Source organism: Chanos chanos, chromosome 9 (genome assembly GCF_902362185.1).
Source record: "Chanos chanos chromosome 9, fChaCha1.1, whole genome shotgun sequence".
Lineage (NCBI taxonomy): Eukaryota > Metazoa > Chordata > Actinopteri > Gonorynchiformes > Chanidae > Chanos > Chanos chanos.
This window is the reverse complement of record NC_044503.1, coordinates 9,994,857-10,016,211: the sequence shown is the minus strand read 5'-3', so window position 1 is coordinate 10,016,211 and position 21,355 is coordinate 9,994,857. Positions and strand designations below refer to the sequence as shown.

General features: G+C 41.2%; 1 protein-coding gene across 1 annotated transcript; it reads right to left on the bottom strand.

Annotated features, from left to right (window-relative positions):
• Positions 1 to 3,099: 3,099 nt before the first annotated feature.
• grm6a (glutamate receptor, metabotropic 6a) lies at positions 3,100 to 20,430 on the bottom strand. The gene is made up of 10 exons (XM_030785163.1): positions 19,870 to 20,430; positions 12,178 to 12,394; positions 11,565 to 11,700; positions 9,902 to 10,056; positions 9,274 to 9,414; positions 8,860 to 9,060; positions 7,336 to 7,475; positions 6,370 to 6,993; positions 4,739 to 5,050; positions 3,100 to 3,339 (listed from the first exon to the last, which is right to left on the bottom strand). Exons 1-10 carry the CDS (start codon positions 20,428 to 20,430, stop codon positions 3,100 to 3,102), a joined length of 2,727 nt encoding a protein of 908 aa, XP_030641023.1.
• Between the last annotated feature and the right edge of the window lie 925 nt (positions 20,431 to 21,355).

Genomic DNA, 21,355 nt, shown 5'->3' with positions numbered 1-21,355 from the left:
ACTGATTAAAAAACGAAAAAATTGGAAAAAGGAAAGATTAAAATGTAAAAGTTCAATTATGTGGATGATAAAGATGTGATCTAAATATGTGAATAAATAAATAAACGGACTATATATTTATACCATCAAATCCCGTTCTGTGCCAAAGAGTGCACATTATAAGAATTATTCCATCTGAAACAAAGACATGAATAACTCTGATGGTTTGGTTTGATGATTTATCATTTGTGCTCGCTGATTCATTAGAGTTGGTCCCTCACCAAGCAAAGCTTCGTACAAACACAAACAAGAACATACCATGAAAAACAATCCATGCTGACATTTGAGTGGACCAAGCAACAACATTTTAGAAAAGAATATTTTCCTAGCCTTTTTTTTTTTTTTTTGGATATAAAAGAAAATATTAACAGAAATGTCCACTTGATCTTGATCTTAGTCTTGCTGTTCTATCCAAAGAATTGTTGTCATAAAACTATAGTCTGTGACATCTCAACAAGCTCTTCAAAGCATTAAAGTTTTCAAGACTGACATTTTTTCTGTCTGACTTTTTGCTTTTTCAGAGTTTTTATCAAGTGTCATTCGGTTCACAGTCAGTTCATGCAAGTTCAGTTTTTGCACTCAGAGGGAATCTCTCTCTCTCTCTCTCTCTCTCTCTCTCTCTCTCTCTCTCTCACTCACTCACTCTGTCATGTCCTTTCTCCATGATTTATTTCTTCATTTCCCATGCTACTGGTTGTTTACTAACTGCTCAAGTCTTTCCCCTTGATTCTCATCTTCAGGCATTGGGTTTCCATATGCACTGGGTTACCTGTAATTCCAAAAAACAAAAGCAAATATAATTCATGACTCCATAAAATGTGGATGTACTAAGAACTGCTAAAATGGAATAACCATAGACCATGAAATGTATGTTAAAATTCAGCATTTTTTTTTCCTGACATCGTACAAAAAGACTCTCAGTTGTATCATGTCGATTTTAGTTTTGCATGAAAAGCTGTCATATGAAAATACTAATCTCAGAGGCCCACCAAGTTAATGCTAAATAATTGAATATTACTGCAACCATGGATCTGTAACAGAGTACACATTAAAAAAGCATTGAGGACATTTTTATATGCATACATACATACATACATACATACATACAATCAAACAGACTGTCTCATCACTGACATTGAAATAATGTCCAACATGGTTCTGATAATGTGAGCCATATGGGTGTGCATTCTGTTATGAATTAAGAAAAAAAAGGGGGACGTGCTTTTTAACCAGTGTACAACTGCTGTCATTATGAAACCTCCAAAGATTATGGAATAACAAAGTGTGAATATTTCACTGAGACTTCTCTGAGCGCATCAACAGAATTTTTCACGTCGTCCCACAAAATACAGCTGTGATTTCATATGCCCGCTGGCCGAGTGCCAGTTTCTACTGTTCCCTTAGAGACAACTTTTTTCTTTTGTTTTGGCAGGAGAGACAGAAATTTAAGCATTCTCAGAGTGTTATAATAATTTTGATGTGATTATGACAGTTAGATGATAATAACGACGATGATTTTGGTTTTTGTGCTGGCCTTCAATTAGTCAAAGCGACTGATAATTTTCCATGAAAGTAAAATACAAGAGCATTCTTAGAATATTGAAAAATGTAGTCAGTTATTGTTATTGGATCAGTCCAGATTATACAGTCCACTTGATTTAGCTTCCATCCCACTGCTACTTAATAGACACAAAATACACTATAGAGATGGGCCTATGGGCGTCTTCTCCAATTTCCTGTTTAAAAATTGAAAATGATAACATCGATGATCTTAATGAAAGAGTTACAGTCAGTCATATGGTCAAAATAAATGGGAGGCTCCATAACTCAAATGGCATCAGGAACCTTAATTTCCCTCAAATAAAACTATGAGTCTGTAATTTTCTGCAGAGAGAGAGGTGACACGTAAAACATTTTATTACTGTAACTGTCACATAATGATAAATCACTTATCTCTCTTATGTTAAGTCACATACAACACACCAATACTTCACATATACTACATATACTTAACATATACATACACACACACACATACACACACTTTGCTACCCAACAGTGTGTCAGTTATACATTTTAAAATTTCCCTTTGTACTTCTGTATATGCAAGGGATAGGGAAATTCATTTTCTGGTAAATGCTGTTCTCAATCATTCTCGTGTCTTCTACCCCATTTAATTATTTAATTAATCCAAAGATTTCGTCATTTGGTACAGGAAACCATTTTTCTTTATTTCCATATTCCAATTTTGAGAGAGGGAGATAGATTATTTGCTGAATCAGAGGTTTTTACATATACCTCCAGGTATGCTTTGCTTTTTGGCTTTTTGAAATTGATTTTTAATATTGTTTCTTGCTGGAGCATAAAATAAAGGAATATCCATATGAATAATAATCATTTGGAAAATTTCATAGCACATAGATATTCTATTCCTCAACAAGACTAGTAACAGTAATAGAACATTAATGAGATGAGCCGCCTGGAATTCTGTTCATCAAGAGGAAGAATGTGTGCTGTGGAGATAGGGCACGAGTGGAAAAAACCCATAAGGACTTTCCTAATACTCAAGAAGTGTGTGTGTATGTGTGTGTGTGTTTGAGAGAGAGAGAGAGAGAGAGAGAGAGAGAGAGAGAGAGAGGCAGGCAGACAGACAGACAGACACACACACAGACAGACAAAGAGAGATCATGGATATGAGGCCCAGAGGGTACCTGATAGGGATAACTTAAAAGGATTAAAGGCACTTTAAATATTACATTGTAAGCTCCATTCACAAGTGAGATTAGGAAGTCGTGAAAACTGCTTAGGCTGAAAAAAAAACGTACATGTCACATTTATATTTCTGCATATGTCTCAGTGTAGAAACCATACAGGCTGCTTTCAGTTGACTGAAACAGAATTTCTCTGTGTTACGTACTGAGATGGAACTCAAGCCTTATAAGGAAAGAAATACAGACAGGGAAATTGTTTTGTTTTTTTGGGGGTTTTTTTGAGAGTGACTCAGAAAGATAAGACACCTCTGTGCGAACGAACAGGAAATGAAACGGCCTCCGTTACCTTTCACTGTGTCCTGTCTGGCTCGAGTTTGGTCTCTCCATTCTGTTTGTCGTTGGCTTTCTGTGAAAGGCGCGTGGACATCGTTGCAGCCTGGACCACTGCCTTGAAGCTGCGTTTCCGTTTCTGTACGTTCTGTTCCGGGTGAAAGATGATGATGTAGACCTTGGGTATGTAAAGCATCCCCAGAGACACTGAAGCACTTAGGCTCATGGATACGGTCAGAGTGGTCGTCTGGATGTACATCTGCAGCAAAAATGTAAATAACGGTATAGAGTTAAGGTCTACTGAAATACAGTCGGACAGGTCCCCTGGAAAATGTGCCTTCTGGCACACTGTGAATGAATATGACTTGAAACTTCCCCAGTGTGGGCAAATGAACTAAAAGGACAAGACATCTCACAATCTTTTTTTTTTTTTTTTCAAATGTGTCTCAGCACAGGGAGAGCTCAGCCCCCACGTTCGTGTGAGCAGCCATTTTCTTTTCACAGAGTAAAAAGGGGAGAAAAGGAGAGCAGAATTACAGTCTTGAGATAACACGTTTTACAGACTGACCTACTTAAATGGATAAACGTATGAAGTTTGCTGACCAAAAGCCTGTGGTAAATATCCAAAAAAGAAACGAAAAAACAAACAAAAAAAATCATATCAAAGAGAGATGTCAAAAAAATACCAGCGTCAAAGACAGATAGTATCCCCAAACAGAATGCCAGAAAACAGGAAATGGACATGTAGCGTTCCTGTAGCCAAACTGTTCTGTAGTCCCGCTGGGAGACCACCTGCGTAAAAGGAGGCCTCAGAGCCTACACACTAATGCACTAATTCCTAATTCCCTCTGCAGCTGCACTTAGCTTTATTTAGATGACTAAAGACATTGTTTCCATTCTCCCACACACTCCTCTTTTCAGCCCCCCCCCTCCTCCTCCTACCCCCCCCCCCCCCCCCACACACACACACCCCACACACACAATTAAGCCCCCAGAACCTTGCTGTGGGGAAGAGCAGCCTTTGTCTCCATGTCATAGTGTGTCTTGTGCAGATAAAGAGAAAAAATAAAACATTTTTTTTTCCCCTGTCATTTTTCTCTTTCACATTCTCCCTCGTTCCCATATCAAAGGCGGCTTCAAAAGAGAAATCACTCGCAATGCAACTTGTTATCAAGGGCCTTGCAGGTTTTCCCTCATTTCAACTCTTTCATTTTGGAATGACTTCATTTGACATAATTTTCTACTTAAGCTCTTCAGTCAATTCCTAACCCTTTCAGCTTTTGTTGATGTGTTTAAGAAGAATACTGAATAGTCATTGTGGTGAAAATGGAGGACCACGTTTGCAGCTAGTAATTATCTACTTCTATCTAGTTGTAAATATTGTGTATATTATTATGAGTGTTATACACACTGTAGAAATATATCATTTATTGAAAGAGACTGAGGACAGATCAAGCATAATAACTGTATGAAACAAACATGAGACAGTCAAACAGTATAATCCACATGAAAACTTTGGTTTATAAATATTCTTTTTCAACGAAAGCTTTAGGTGGGTGCTTTTCTCATGAAACCGTGAGCCGCGGGAACAGGAGATCCTGAGCTCCTTTCTTGCATTCGGATTTAGCACTGCATTACGACAGAAAAAATTCTCTCACCTTTTCAGTGGACTGCGCCGTACCGAAGAAGATGGGCACAAAGGCCAGCCATATAATGCAGGTGGTGTACATGGTGAAGCCGATGGGTTTGGCCTCGTTAAAGGTCTCGGGCACCCCTCTGCTCTTGACGGCGTACACGGTACACGTGACCATCAGCACGATACTGTAGCTCAGGCAGCAGATGAGCGACAGGTCAGACATGTCACACTTCAGAATGCCTCTGGCCAGCTCCGGATTGGGCGGCCTAAGCTCCTCATAGTCAATAGTAGTGTGAGGAGGCATAACTCCAAACCAAACAAATACTCCCAACAGCTGGAAACAGAAAAAAAACAAAAAACAAAGGGACTGTTTAATCTTAGCCTGTTGTTTCTCTCTCTCTCTCTCTCTCTCTCCTCTCTCTCTCTCTTTCTCTCTTTGTCTCTCTCATTCCTAGTCTAGACTTTTTGAAAATTATTAGGTTGCTATTTCCCAACATGTCCTGTGGTGCTGAAAAACACGTCTGGAAGTGTCTTTCTCTGAAGCACTCAGTGAGAGAGGCAGAGACAACGATCAGACTTTCTCATAACTTGACCCATTTCATCACTGTTTGGGGAGGGGCCGTGGGGACGTCGGGGGGGAGGGGGCGACAGGGGACATCAGAGCAATGGATGACATGAATGAGAAAAACATCCTCTGCACCTGTTCAGCGGAAGAAGTTTAAGGCTAGACACATTATTCAGCCTGCGTGAAAGAGCTCGTTAGGTTACGAGGGAAGTTTCTAGAAAGTTCTGGGGCTGGGAAGGGAGAGCGGTGATGGCGAGTCGCAGATGCGACAGATGTTCCTGTCAGAACGCGTGGTAGAGTGGTGCGATTCATCCAGCCTCTTTGACACATCTGCGATGTGCTTGGAGGAGGGGCGCGGAACTGTCTCGCTGTCAATCAAAGCTCCGCTAATCCCCTCTCTGCCCGCTCCCCTACTTTCAGTGACTCATCTACATTATGCCTTTCCTAAGCTCAAACTACAAAAGCCCTAATAATATTGTTTCTCGTAAGAGTAAAAATTGGCAAAACCTAGGGTATTTATCGTATGAGGCAATGCGCAATAGCAGAAATGGGATTTTTTTTTCTTTTTTCTTTTCTTTTTTTTTTTTTTGCACTGCTATGCCAGTTATGTATTTATAGAAAATAATGACGCCAAAACAGCTGTTTTTGCATTTCTGTCAAAACTGTGTCTGGCTGAGCACTCAAGTTGATGAGGTTTGCAGTCAACTTATCAGCATGTGCTGTGTGTACAAACTCCACACGGATAAGCAATACACATGTTGGTCATTATTCAGGATGGTGCAAAATTCCACCTCAGGAATTGGATATGCTGCAGTCTGGATGAGTACAGTATTACTGTAAACCACAGTAAAATACACAGCCCATGTCAGCAAAATGCCTCACCTTCCTTTTTGTTAATGTAACATGTTTCACCACAACAATACTTATTTGTTGCAGAAAACTCTCAGCCAATTCCAAAGGTAAATTTTGAATCTGCATTTTTTTATCACTTTTGCAAATGTTAAGAGTGCATATGACTCTTCGTGGATCGACACCTGTTCTGACATCAGGTCTGCGAAGGTGTGTGTTATGGACGGAGCAACCCTCACCTGTACCGAGATCAGTATAAAGGTGATGACCAGCTGGGAGGTGGGGCTGATGTATCGGGGTGGCGTCACTGATTTTTTGCCCTGTTCGAAAATGCGGTAGATGCGATTGGTCTTGGTGAGCATGGCGGAGTACGTTATGCACATCCCCAGGCCCAGCAGGAGGCGACGGAAGGCGCACACCACCGCACCCGGTTCGGCGATCATCAGGAAGGTGATGAGGTAGATGAGGAAGATGCCGGTCAGCAGGACGTAACTGAGCTCTCTACCTGAGGCGCGAACGATGGGCGTGTCGTGGAACCGGATGAAGGTGATGACCACGGAGGAGGTGGCCAGGATACCGAGGATGGCCAGAAACAGAGGTATGATGGCCCAGGGAGAGTGCCACTCCAGCTTGATGATGGGGGTGGGCCTGCAGCCCGTGCGGTTGGGCGTGGGACGCATGTTGAAAGGGCACATCTCGCAGTTGAACTCGTCGACCTGGTACTGGTAACCGTCGCAGAGCTCACAGTGCCAGCAGCAAGGCACACCCTTCACCATTTTTTTCCTTTCGCCGGATTGGCAGGGAAAACTGCACACTGAGTCAGGGATCTGCTTGTCCCCATCTGTCCACTGCATCTCCTCCACCTTATGAAGCGGGTGACACAAACTTAACGTCAACGTTATTGCTTAACCAGGCAGTACGACATTTGGTCATTTTAGCCGACGAATCATTTTAATCTCGAAAGTCACCGTGTATGGATTTCTGTTTCAATGTACTGCTGCATTTGCCATGCATGTCCTCTGTTTGTTAAATCAGTCAATCAATATCAATTTTTCTTTTTTTTTATCTAAGGCAAATGAATCCTGTGCACAGCACATACATTCTTAAAACAAGAAATATTTGACCTCATCAAGTCTAACCCGTTTTCCATTTAATCAGGTTAATAGTGTGGCTGTAAACACATGTATATGTGGAGATAATTTTACATTGAGTCGCAGGTTGTTGGTCCACTGCCCTATGACTCTGTATCCAGGGTTAGTGGTGTTTGTCATCTGATACTGGAAGATGTCGTAACGTCCTGGAGCGTCTCCATTCTCATTGAACAGAACTCCAGTCCCAGCGCTACCTGTTTGTTATAAAAAAAAAAAAAGAGTTAAATCTAGCACATTATTAAACAAATTAAAAGATTACACTGTTATTCTGTACTAACAGTAAATGCATTAAGAATAATGGTCGTTTTTCATCGTAATAGTACATTTTCCTACATTCAGGGAATTCATTCAGGCAAACAAAATGGAAAAGAGGAATTGGGAGCTTACTCAAAATGTCTGACTGAAGAACACCATGATTTAAACCACAGATTGAAAAGATCCCAGTCTCCACTACCCCCTTATTCCTCCCTTATTCCTCTTGAGATATCTGAGCACTTTAATTTCTTTCCATAAGCAGCTGTTTGATATGGGTGATCTATTCATGCATACTTTAACAAGATGAATATTACATATATAGGGACATCTATTTCTAGCCCACTCTTATTTCCCTAACAAATTCCGAATAATGGCGGAAAAAACATTTAACCCGTAATTTAAGAGAAATATTTGGAGTCACGCGACACCAAACTTTTTTTTTTTTTTTTTAAATCAGACGTGCTAACAATTACTGTTAAAGGCTGACTGACAAACCCTCAACTGACGGCCTATGGTTTTACTGATGCTCAAAATTGGTCTGTATTCCAAGGTTACGTTCAGGTTTTGGTTTAGGAGCAAGGTTAAGCAACCTACCCTGAGTTACCATGCAACTGAATGTTCTCTTCTATGCTAAGTGCACTGACATAGTGCCTCCTAATCGTTGATACAGAATATATATATATATATATATATATCTGTCAGTATGGATTGGATGAGACGCAGAGGCTTCCCTTTTCAAAGCTGAAGACAACTTTATTTGAAATGCATGCATGCAAAAAAAAAGACTTAATGCATTTTTTTTTTTTGCCGCAATAATGCATATTGCTTGTTCAGCCTATCTACTTCAGGCATTCATTGCAGTGTTTTTTTTCTTTTTTTTTTTTTTTGATGGCAGTCACAGTGGAACAGAAGGGAGGACTTAATGGGAATTCTTTTCATAGAAAGCTTCTTAGCCCCCAAAGCAGTGATCTAGAAAAATATAATTTTTGAAATGAGATGTATAATGACTGCAGTAAAGATGAGAAGAGTAAAGTCTTGGAGAGATACAGAGAGACAGAAGGATAGAGAGAGACAGAGAGAGAGAGAGAGAGAGAAAGAGAGAGAAGGAAAGAGATAATTTGCTGAACTGAAAGAATTTCAGAGCTGGCCTCTGAGTAGGACATTATTACAGTTACTCTCATGACCGGAAAAGAACAGCTGTGTGATCGGACAGTGTGTTCTACGACCCCAAAACTCCACACTCCAGTCTAGCGCCAGATTACACCCACAGCACGCGATAACCCATGCTCCTCCTCTCAGCATCTGCTCTGCCGCTGTACTCACCGTTAAAGTTCACAGAACGAATATAGCTAAGCAGCAAGCGTCCCTCCACCGGATCCATCTTATTACAGACGCCCGTGGCGCCTGGGCACAGGTCCAGGTGCATGTTGTGTAAAGCATGGGCCATAGCATACACAGCGTCTATGACAAACTGCACTTTCCCCTCCTGTTCATAAGGAGAGTCACGACCAATCCTTTCCTCACCTGACAGGGAGAGACGGCAAGAGAGAGAGAGAGAGAACGAGACAGAGAGAGAGAGAGTCAGAGAGACAGAGAGAGAGAGAGAGAGAACGAGACAGATAGAGACAGAGGGAGACAGAGAGAAGCAGGAAATTAAAGCCCTTTGAAGTCATCGTCATCAACATCTGAGGAGGCAGAGTATTACCATAATGTTTGCTGAATTATCAAACGTCTCACCTGTGCATTTTTTCTTCCCGCTGTCAAGTTTGATACCTGGACGCGTCAGTTTGCATCTGAAATTGTCTTCCCAGAATTCAGCGAACCAAATGTTTCTGCGGTTGTTCTCCAAAGATCTGGTGGTGAAGTACTGGTCGAACCCTGCGCAAAAAAACAAAGAGCTCTTTCATTGGTCCATTCACGTCTTACCTCATAACGACTCACAGTTACAGAGAACCTCACAGACAGGCTCAATTGTCATTCATTAACTCGGGATCCATGGTTCAGTGGTGCATTACGCAAGAGTAAAAAAAGAAAAGATGTGAACCAAGATGTGAACTATTTCATGTTAAAAAAAGGAGAAGATTTAAAGGTTTGAGTGATTACATACGTTCTGCGCCATATGAACGTAGTTAAAAGTCTGGTCGTGGTTAAAAACTTGCTCACACTACATTTTGAATAGGTAATTCGGGTTTGTATTATAAGCGTGGATGCGGAGTCAGAAATGAAAATGGGATGAATAAAACTTGAAGCGAAACTGTGAAACATTAATAGTTAATGAACGCATACTCGTTCATTGTAGTTTTTGAATGAATTCACATCATCTGTAGATCCTAATGAAGAACCAGTCAGGTAGAACATGCAGTACCTTCTATTGAGGCTCTTTTGGGCAGGATGGTGACCGCGCCCTCCGCTACGTCTTCGTGGTCAAGGATGGGTAAACTCTTGGCCCCCCAGCTGTCTGAGCCCACGAACTTAAAGTGCCCAGTCAGGTTGGCGTACTTAGCCGCCTCAAGCACCTGTCTGAACCACAGAGAGAGGGATCACACAAGATTTGAAATAAATAAATAAATCCACAGCTGTAATGCTGTAATGTTCAATATCACATAAATATCCAGTCAAAAAAAAATATCATTTTTATGTTAGGAGAGTGCGACACAGGGGGTGCTTCATGTTTTAAACCAGTCTGCCAAAGAGAGAAAAATCATAGTAGCTTTATTGACTAATATCTAATATCACTTCACATATCAAAGAGCATCAAATGCACTTAAGTCAGAGCCAACAGTCAGCTAGTTCTAATAATGAAAAGGCTTTCGTCCTGTCTGCGTATTCAGACTTTAATGTGGGGATTAAATGATGTGGTGTCAAATTGTCATTCATAAAAGTAAACCTCTGACAGCCAATGTACGTGATCTATTTCTCTTTGAGGTCTTTAATCCTCTCTTCTGCCCACTGTCACTATTTTAGCACTCACATTTTTTTAAATAAACCCAAAGCATAGTTTGGTCTCACTTGCTGTGTTACGTGGTAGGAGAACTAAAGGTCAATGCAGCTTTCATATAGACACCTCTTCAGACAGACAGTTTGTAAAGTTCATGACCTCCACAATCCTCGTATGATCCGTCTTAGCAAACAACAACTTATGGATGGATTAAGATGAGAACTAACGTGTGGTAGAACAAACAAATCTCAAACAGGAGAAAACACTAACATGAGATGATCCCACATACCTTGTCTTTGCTTTTCTCATGTTCTATGTTAATCGGGCAGAAAATCAAATGACCAGAGTAGAAGTAAAACATTAAAACTCACGGGCCAATGAGTACACTGGGTGATTGAGTGATTTTAAATTTCTCACTATGATCTGAGGTTGTTTAAAAATTCTGACTCTCTAACGATGGGATAGAATTTATGTTCCTTTAAATCAGCGGTCGATATCTAATTGAATTTCTCTTCAGGTATGGGAATACATGATTAGTAGATGATGGAAGTTGATGTCTCATATAGCTAAGCCTTGACATGAATGAGAACCCTCTCAAAGCTAATAATGCTACCACACCAAACGACTGCAAGACGTCTTTTCGCTCTCGCCTCGTAGAGTGGCGGAGTGCATTTCAACTAGATATCATTCATGCACTTGCTCTGGAAAGCATCTGTATCCGCAAACACTGGCTTTTGTCAAAACCCCATCTATGAGTATCATAAATTAATAGAGACAAATAATCCTTAAACACTCCTGCTGTTACCACTTCATCAAATTTAGAAAGACATTAATCTCCTCTATTAATTGCTCCAGATGCAGACGAACTGTCCCAGACAGACAAGTAAAGAGAACAGAGCACATGTAACAGGGGCGTAGGGGAAATATACTTCGTTAGCGTGTCAGTTCATGGGCAAACGGTTGAGAAGTAGGTCACATATACAGAATGATGATGACCAATTCCAAAAAAAAAAAAAAAATCTGGCGAATTCGAGGTGACACGGCCTTTGTGTGATCATCTGTCAGACGGTGAATCAGCCTGTTCACTTACTTAATGTCGTCCTCATTGGCAAAGATGATGACACCTCGGGCGTTGGGCGTCTCCATCAATCTCTTAATGATCTTGTCATACTCTCCTGGTTTTGGCTCTCTGGGGATCTTCAGCGATTGCGCGATGCATAGGCCTCCTTTATCAGGGACAGATGGACATTGATGCTGAAATTTGTCTCTGTGAAGGTGACCCATCCCTATCTATATTAATGACCACAGTCAACTTATGACAGTTGATGGAAATGAATGGACGCAGTCTTCTGAGCCATATTTCTCATTTATATTTAATAACTAACAAAATAACTCACACCGTTCAAAACTTATTACAAAAATGGCTTTATGCTTGGCTGATTAATTGATCTTAATGAATGTTGCATTGCCAGGACCCTCTCGTGTTTTTTTAACCTCAGACTTTTTTGTCTGGTTTTTTTAACCTGGACAGTGTATTCTCATTCCATCCCTAGACTCACGTTTCACTTTTAATTTCTACATGAATCATGAGGCACTTGAATAAGGTGTATTCACAGAGGGCTGGATGCGGTTCTCAGCTTGCGGAGCAGACAAACAGCCGTCTAAATAGACCAGACTTCAGAGGAACAGCGAGCGTACTCTACCTGCCTCACGAGAGATCTGGACGAAGGCGTCTACTCCGCTCTCGCCGTAATTGCCCTCTGACGCCAGCGTGGATACGTAGTTCCAGCCCATGGCCTTGACGATGTCCACCATGGCCTGGGCCTGGTAGGAGTCAGGAGGGACCACGCGAGTGAAGAAGTCATAGCGGTTGTTGTCACTCAGCTCTGGTGCGGTGGATGCGTAGCTGATCTGTGGAATCTGAAACCAGTACATTGGGACTGGTTATTTATTTATTTTTTTTTAGGCTATTTAGGATGCCTTCAAGAAATAAAATTAACAGTTTCTGTGTTCACTCCAAATCTCATTTAAAAAAAAGGCCAAAATCACACTGTGATAAATATCCACGTGTCTCATATCAGCAAATTTCAGTCTGCAGTTGAACCTGCTGATCTCCTTATAGCAAAACACAACAAATATAAAATAGGGCACGGACTGATTTTATTCAACTGAGCACATCACAATACTGCATAATGTGTCCCTCTAACATACATAAACAGCTTAGTCGATAATTTATTCACAAGGGGTTACTAATCTAGTCCACCTGTGATTAGTCTCTCTGTAGCTAAGTGAGCCCTGGAGCCTTGGTTTGTAGCTAGCTCGCAACATCAGTGCTTCTGACAAGAGGTCACACAGGTGTGACGAATATTCAGCCATAATGGTGTTATATTGGTGGTATGTTTTATCAAGAGAGGAGTAAATAACTGAGAGCTAAGGTATGAGTATGAAGTTTTGGGACTTGGTTGCAGAGAGTTGGTGAAAGGTAAACAGAGAAATACGAGGAGAGAAGAAGGGAAGAGGGAGAAAACCATTTGACAGATAATCTCAAAGGATTACGGGGTTTTTAGTCAAATTAAGTTAAGCAGGGAGAGAGAGAGAGAGAGAGAGAGAGAGAGAGAGAGAGAGAGAGAGAGAGAGGAACAGAGTTACTTTCTCTCAGCCTTAAACCAAACTGTATAATTACATACTGACCATGCCAACCCTACACGGACTGCTGATTCCCTCTCCCCTTTCCACGAGAAGACTAATTTACACATCAAACATATGGATATGCAGCTATGCCACTGCTCTGTCTATGTATAATAATGATAGTGGACATTTGGTGGAATACTTTTTTGAACCCAGAGTGTAAACAGTACTTGTCCTTATTTATTCTGTTCTGAATTCCCAGTTGGTCATTGTTTGGGATCAGAGTGGAGTATTAATGTATTTCACTAATACAAGTGCAGACAGAACGAGACTCTGTATCAGAAAAATTCACTCTCATTCAGCTGAGAGACTCCGATCCAAATCCAATCTTTTAATCACAGTAATGGGCCCTGTCTGGAAGCTTCGTTCACATGAAAGGAGGCCAGCTATCTATCTATCTATCTATCTATCTATCTATCTATCTATCTATCTATCTATCTATCTATCTGTCTGTCTGTCTGTCTGTCTGTCTGTCTATCTATCTATCTATCTATCTATCTATCTATCTATCTATCTATCTATCTATCTGTCTGTCTGCCTGGTGGTCTGTCTGGCTGTCTGTCTGTCTGACCACCTGTTTGTATGTCTGTCTCTCAAAGTATGTGGAAAAATGTTAATCTACCTGTATAAAAAAATCCTTTTTTTTCTATTTATCCAACCATACATATGTCTTATTTAAAACACCTAGGATGATTTAGGAAGAGGTAAAGTAAAGTTCAGATGAAGTTCGACAGCTCTGAACCTTAGGTGCTCTAAACCTTTCCCTAAATTCAAAGGAGGCACAGAAACCACTGGTTGTACCCTCAAGCTACAGTTATGATAATTCATTGGACTGAAATGCTAATTAAAGCCTTAAAAAGCAGTTGCAAATGTTCCCTTGGTGCCTACAAGAGGAAGACATTCTTAAACACCTCTTAAGAGGAAGAGAGCACAGTTAAAAAGCTGTTTTGCATGTCATATTTAAGAAAAATAAAAGAATAATACACCGTGATTCATAAAGTCTTACACTTTGTGACCTCATAAAATATATATTAAAAAATCTTGGCTTGTAGAATCTATAAATAAAACAAATTGCATATTCATTAACGTCTCTTACAACTACCAGATAAAACACTTGCATATGAAACAAGATTCAACATTTTAGTGCACATTGGTGGCTAATCTGTAAAAGAATTCATTTAAAATGCATCTTTACTGTGAACTCTTCCAGGGGAGCAGTTGTATGATCCAGTTCCAATATAACCAGTTCTGATAAAGCACTGGGGACTGTGGTCATCTGCACCATACTCTATAAATGATCACACTCTGTGTACTGGGAATCCCATTAACTTACACTGTGTGTGGATGTGAAATAATTTTCCTCCTTAATTTCACTATCTACTGGAACTATTAATGACCATTCACGACAGCAGTTGCCTGTTCCAAACAATAAATGTAACTCTCGGCGATCAAATTAATGTCATTCATTACGGGTGGGGGTGGAGGGGGGTGGCGGCTGTCATTTTCTTAATCACCTTCAAGTCTAGACAGTTTGACCCTCGGAGTTTGTGTTTGCGAGGTGGTTTTGGTTCTCTAGGGGGGAATCGTGCGGCTTCTTTGTCTGACTCAGTCACAACATAACCTCTTCACAGAGATCTGCCCTCAGAGCCAGCGAGGGGACGCGAGGAAAAGGATAAACCAGTCCCTAAGTTACACGGCGCGTCTTCTACACTTACACGGACACGCGTCAATCATAAATCTGAGCAATGTTTTTTGCAGAATAAATTTTATGTTAAAAACCATGGGATGTGCTCTCATTGGATTGGACTATATTATGGTATGGGAATACATCTGTGTAACGGGAAAACTATTTTTACCTGTAGGACGTTTCAGTTCTGTAATGTAATGGCGTGAGAACGGATAGCATGTGACATTGGAAAATGAATGTAGAGAAAAAATAGATGAGTCTCGAGTGTGCAGCGACGGATTAGAGAACCCCTTCATGCACTGAATTACTGCAATTAACGAAAATGATGCCATCTGAAATTCTCTGCTGTTCTATTATTGGAAACAAAAAGTCATTCGTGTAGCCACACCAGATACAAAGCATCTCATCAGCTTTGATCAAATGTAAAATTTCCGTCGACTTACAACGCGTATTTAAGCCAGTAGCTAATGCTACTATATGCCCTTTCAGCTGTATTTAAAACCCCTGATATGATTCTTCTTTTATAACGTTTGTTCCTAGAGGTTAGAGAAAAGGACTGTAGAGCAGGGTGTTTTTCCTCTCTCTTTGACAGCACTAAATTTAGCCCTGCGGTCAAAGCTGCTGCCAGAGGCTTATTGTCCCAGACTGCTCTCCTAATTCAAGTTAACAGTTGCCTGATGTGTTATCTGGTTTCTCAGCCTGCTGCTAAATGACTTATTGTGAAGGAAGTGTCATTAAGCTATACAGTGTGTGTGACAGGCAGTCAGCGCATCTGTGTGTGTGTGTGTGTGTGTGTGTGTGTGTGTGTGTGTATGTGTGTGTGTGTGCGTGTGCGTATCAAGAGAGAACTTTGTTAACACACTGCGAGAATGGAGAGAAAAAAAAGTCTTTCTGTCTGTGTTCAAGTATGTTCTGTTAAGAAATCAGTCAATGAAGTGACTTGACAACTGAAAGAAACTGAACATAGAAAAAAGTTACACAATGCATTATTAACAAAGTAGTCTCATAATCTACCGACCGTGGTGATGTTTGATTCAAAATAGCTTTTTTTTCCGAGACCTAGCTGTGTTAAATAATTTAGTTGTTTATTTTTTTGGTGGTTACAATGCAGTTAGCAAACAGATGATTACAATTACAAATACAACTGACATACGTCAGTGTCTGCACCTAAACCCAAGACAAAAAGGTAGAGAATATTAGCACAGTCATGCAGCGGGATGAAATATTTAAAAAAATCGAGGGTGTTATGTTGTTCTTTGAACTGGACTGCAATACCTTGTCATTAAAAAAACATGCCGTTTGTTCCAAAACTCATCTCCAGTGCTCCAGAAGAAGCTCCTGTGTAGCTCCCTGCCATTATGCAACAGCTGCTGACGAGCATTGCGTGTGGAATTGTCACGGCTGGAGTGGGCTTTTTATCGCTCTGTGAAACTGTAATCGAAATGAGTGCCAGTGACCAAAAAAAAAAGAATAGAAAAACCTCTGGGTGTGTGTGTGTGTGCGTGCGTGCGTGCGTGCATGCGTGTGTGTCCGTGCATGTGTGTGTATGTGCTTTTAGCCGTCTCTCTGATGGATTAGTGGGGGGCTGAGACAGTGCATGTAAGGACAGGACACATTGCTTGTCACTGTGTCATTCTCATGGTGAGAGAGAGAAGGATATGGTGACTCACACACGTCCCTCCCCCAGCCGTCGGAGATGATGGTTACAGGTTAACTCAGAACGTACAAAGCCTCAAGTGTTTATTTAAAAGCATCACCCACAGCTGTTAAAATGGTTCTTGTCCATTCAGTCATGAGTCAATGATAACAATGTGGCACTTGGAAGAAATATGAACAACTTAAAAAGGCCACTCTGCAGTGCAACGGTAGCAATTTTCTCAACTGTCGCACAGTCCATGAATGGTTGAACTCAGAGTAAACCTCACTGGGGTAAAGCCATTGCCATGCACAATGAAAATCCTCACACATTCTCATTGCATACATCTAAACATACGCTCCCACTGCAGCCTGGGAGATCAGATTAGAGAGTAACGGATGAATGAGGAACACACTACGCGACACATGTTCACTGTTATATCAGAGGCTAACAAATATTATGCTGCTGATATTGTCCTTTTCTTTGTCTTTACGATCTGTGCACTTCAACCATTTTTATAAATGTATTATTTAAAACAATCCTGAGTGATCATCAGCCAATAATCAGACCCAAATAAAGAAAACAGAAAATCTTTTCTCATGTTAAATAGCAACTCGGATGGCTGGAATGCTAGTAAGCTGACCTAACCCTGCAAAACAGGGTGTAACAAATGAAATGAGGTGATAATCAAACATTGTTTTGCCCAAAACCGTGAACTGCACAGGCTGGAATAATCACAGACTCTGCTTCAATGCTCTTCATCACTCAAATGCAAAAACGTCCCTTTAATAGACGCTGCACACGGGCAGCCTTTCACTCTACCTCTCCTTTATCCTTTGTCTATTTTACACTGCATTCACAAGCTTTAATTAGTGGCTCCCCTCTGCCAGCTGTCCTCACTCAGAAGGGTTCTTTTCGTTTCAAATGTGTTTTCGTTCACACCAACAGAATGGCGTAAGTTTTACTTGAAACAAAAGAAAAGATGATTCGAACCCCAGCTAATACTATATTTGCCAACCATGACCTGGGAGTCAAGTAAATGTAATTGGCTGTGATTGGCCCATGGATGGGTGCGTCAGCTGGGGTCACTCTCCATGGAGCTTGGCATTGCTGACTGGTGGTGGCTGATGACTATGTGGTAGCAGGGTCAAGCTCTCCTCCAAAAACGTTTGATGACTTCTAGTGTGGGAGCGTGCACGACAGGTGAAGACAGAGTGTGATTTCATGTGAGCGGGGGGCATTTACAAGGTTACAAAATTATAAAGGGGAGAGAGTGGGGGGGGGGGGGTAGAGAGCACAACAGTTGTATGAACTGTGTGTTCTGGATCATTCTGTGTGATATAAACGTGTTGACTGTTGCTTAAAATGACACGTCTACTATGGAAAAAGTGAGCGCTAAACAATATAACTTGGCTTCTCTAACATAAAAACAACAATGTCGGCTAAGTTGTAAAACTACCACAAATAATTGAACGATGTCAAAAACAAGAAGATGAAGAAGAAGAAGAAGAAAAAAAAAGATAATCTATTACAAACGGAACCAAACAAAGCTCTAAATTACGGGTAGGGTTTTTGAAAAACGATTGCGCTGTGTGTTTTTCTTGTACAATGTACAACTCCCAAGAGCCTTTTTTTTTTTTTCTTCTCTCACCAAAGTTGGCTAATTCATTTGCTTCTGTAATGTAATATGACAATCTGTGTGGTTTGGCAAATGAGCCGTGGATGGGTTCCACACACTGATGCCGGATAGCGCAAATGGGCTTAAGTTTGACACTGTGGTCATGTTCCATTAAGAAGAAAGTGAAAAAGCATGATTAATCTGTCAGTCAGTCAGATTTCATAAAATCAATTTCTCTTTTTTTTTTCTTTCCCCCCTTCTTCGCAAAGAGAGAACAAGCACTCTTAACAATGTACTGTTCCTCCTCCCAATTTTGCTCTCTTACGTAAGACCCATGTAGGATGGGATTTTAGTTTTGTGGAAAACCAAGAAAAGAAAGGAAATACTCAATAAGCTTACAGTAGGGTGCAAATCTGAAAATTCGTCACAGAGATTCCCCCCCCATTTCCTCAGCTCTGGCACAGCAGAGGATGAGAGTCAGCGCTGTGTGATCGAGGAGAGAAGAACACGCAAAACTACGCTCTTCTTCCCGATATGGGCACCAAAACAGCACCGCTGCGTTGCAAAAGCGACCATCGTGTTTCTGAGCAAGATATACAGCAGTGATAGTCGTTCACCTCGAAGGCACATCCTTAAACCTCTTTTCCTTTTGTTTTCTAAGGAAGAGAATGGATATGCATTTTAACTAGCCCCCCCCCCCCCTTTTTTTTTTTTTTCTGGAAGAGACGAAGTTGATCATGCATTAAAGCCTAACTTGCTCTGCATGCCGACAATATCCAATCAAAAGCTGGTCCCTGGCATCTGTGCTTTGCCTTTTTTGTTTGCCCAAAGCTTGTGGATCAAAAACATATTCAAACACATGATTTTGTTCTTTCTTCTCTGTCCAAATTTAGCTTAATCCAATGACTACATTAGGCAACGTTTTAAAAGGACACCCTGGAAAATCTGAATCACATTAATTCTGTTTGCTCATGCATATGTATCATTTACTTACCATTTGAAATGTTAGGTCATTGTTAAACATGTGTGTAAGTACCGCTGCACTGAGAACGAGTAGTTAGATTCTCTATAATCTGGTGTTTGTACGCCCTACTGATAGAAAACAGCCGTTGCCTTCAGGCCAGTTAACACAGTTAAACAGCATCATTTTTACTCTGCATCATTTTTCTGTGAATGATCATGAAGTATTGACATGCACCTCCATATTCATGTAACTATGAACTGATGTGGCTTTCCCTACCCAGAAACACTTTGGAACAAACCGGAAAAATACAGTTTGTATGTCAGTCGGGTATATCCATTTATATCTTACAGTGTCCATGAGTGTTTCTGGGGTTTATTTGTCGTTTGTTTTGAAGTGTGAAATTATTTTCTTTTTGAGGAGTATATCATCACTGGCATGTAACACACCATAAAAGTAATTTCATATTTCTAAAAATGATTGAATTTGTCTTTCACATCACGTTTTGGTCTAAATGAAGTCTAGCTAAGACAATAAAGCTGAGCCGATTCTTAAAGCCCTCAGAAAAAGTGAGGATTAAGATCACACAGACACAACTGGTTTAACTCCCCAAATCCTCACCGTCAATTAACTGCACTCCTCACGGACAAGAATGCTATTCCACGATCCCCTTAATAGACATATCCAACAATAGGTTTGAAAGATTTCTAATTTGCAGAGTTGGGCTTGTTCTAAGCTCACCTCCTCAACACCCCCCCCCCGCCCCACCCCCCCACCCCCCGCCCCCAACCAAGTTTTCTCTCACCTCAAACAGCCGGAGTACATTTGCCACCATGATGGAAACAGAGCTGGCTGACGCCCCGATCACGCCCACCACCCGTTCCGGCTTGCGTATGATAGGCTGCTCCCCGTTGGAGCAGCGTATGTCTGATGTGTCCTTCTGGATTAGGGCCTGGACGAAAGTGAGTGACTGTTCTAAGGCATAGGTGTCCCTGGAGCACGTGTCCAAGATCCTCGCGCCCAACGTGATGTTGGGCAGCAGCTCGGGGTCGCTGTTAATCTGATCCAGGGCGTAGAGCATGGCCTCCATGCGATGAACCCCCTTCTCGTTTTTGATCTCCCCGCAAGGCACCCCGGCCGGGCCCTTGGCGTGCACAGGGAAAAGCCCACCCAGAGTGATGTCACCAGGGATCTTGATGGAGTGAGGTTGGGTGCCCTGGTGAGCCCATGATGTTGGGCTTATCCCCACCCATAGCATCCACAGCAGGTGTGTCCATGTGCTTGGGTGACAGCCACTCCACCCCACAACCCAAACAATGCCATACTGATGATGATGGTAGATAGATGGAGGAGGGTGAGAGGCCATGGTGCTAAAACTTAAATAGCAAGAGTTCACCCTCTACTTGAGGCACCTGTCAAAGGATACAGAAGTATTAATTACAGAACCAATTTATAACACTTAGTCCAGTAATGCATTAAATATGTGATGCCGCAGAATATTTCCATCATATGCAATTATATTAAGGCTATATAGTCTATAAAGGGCATCTTTCTAAAATGTTAATCGCCAAATCTGTGGTAGAAAGCTCTAGTCATGCACATCACTAAAACAGCTATTTAAAAGCAGAAAAATCGCTGCTAGAGCGTGAACTGCATTGCAAAATGACTGCCATTGGTAGTAGAAAATAAGAGACTTAATATCACAGATAGCTTGTAAGACATAAATCATAGAAGGCATCTTGTTGTGACCAGATTTGCCAGCGTTCCAGTGAAATGAATGGAGAGTATTCTGGAATGGAGTGTGGTTTAGCCTTGAGGTATTAAATCAAGTGGATTGGTCTAATTTGTGTTGATGGTATGGTCAGTTGTGGAACTATCTCACATAGAGGTCCGTAGGTCAAGCTAGGCTCATGTTATGTAAAGCATCCCTGTGCTGTTAAGAAACAAGATGGGGAAACTCTTAATGGTTCACCACGTCAGAGCATATAAATCCAATGACCACATAAATATGAATAGCTTCTCAAAGATGCAGTGCATCCTTAAAGGGGGCAGGGTGGAGGGGGGGGGGGGGGCGGTGTGGCTGGGGGTGGAGGGGGGGGTTGGGGGGGTGGGGGGTATGGGGGTGGACTGCATGTTTAAGCTATAAAAATAAAACAATTTTCCAACATTCATCAGCAGAAGATGGAGTTGAATCCCTTGGCACTGAACAAAGAAGACTGGCAATCTTTAAAAAATGAAATAAATAAGAATCAAAACAGCTCTTTGCTGCCTCATAAACTGGTCACCTGTTG

What these genes read in the sequence shown, in the direction of transcription:
- grm6a (XM_030785163.1), bottom strand. Translation starts at nt 20,430, where the DNA reads ATGGCCTCTCACCCTCCTCCATCTATCTACCATCATCATCAGTATGGC. An exon ending in ATGTACTCCGGCTGTTTGAG is followed by an intron (nt 12,395 to 19,869) that starts GTGAGAGAAAAC and finishes TACTGGTTTCAG; the next exon opens with ATTCCACAGATCAGCTACGC. An exon ending in TCGTTCTGTGAACTTTAACG is followed by an intron (nt 7,476 to 8,859) that starts GTGAGTACAGCG and finishes TATAACAAACAG; the next exon opens with GTAGCGCTGGGACTGGAGTT.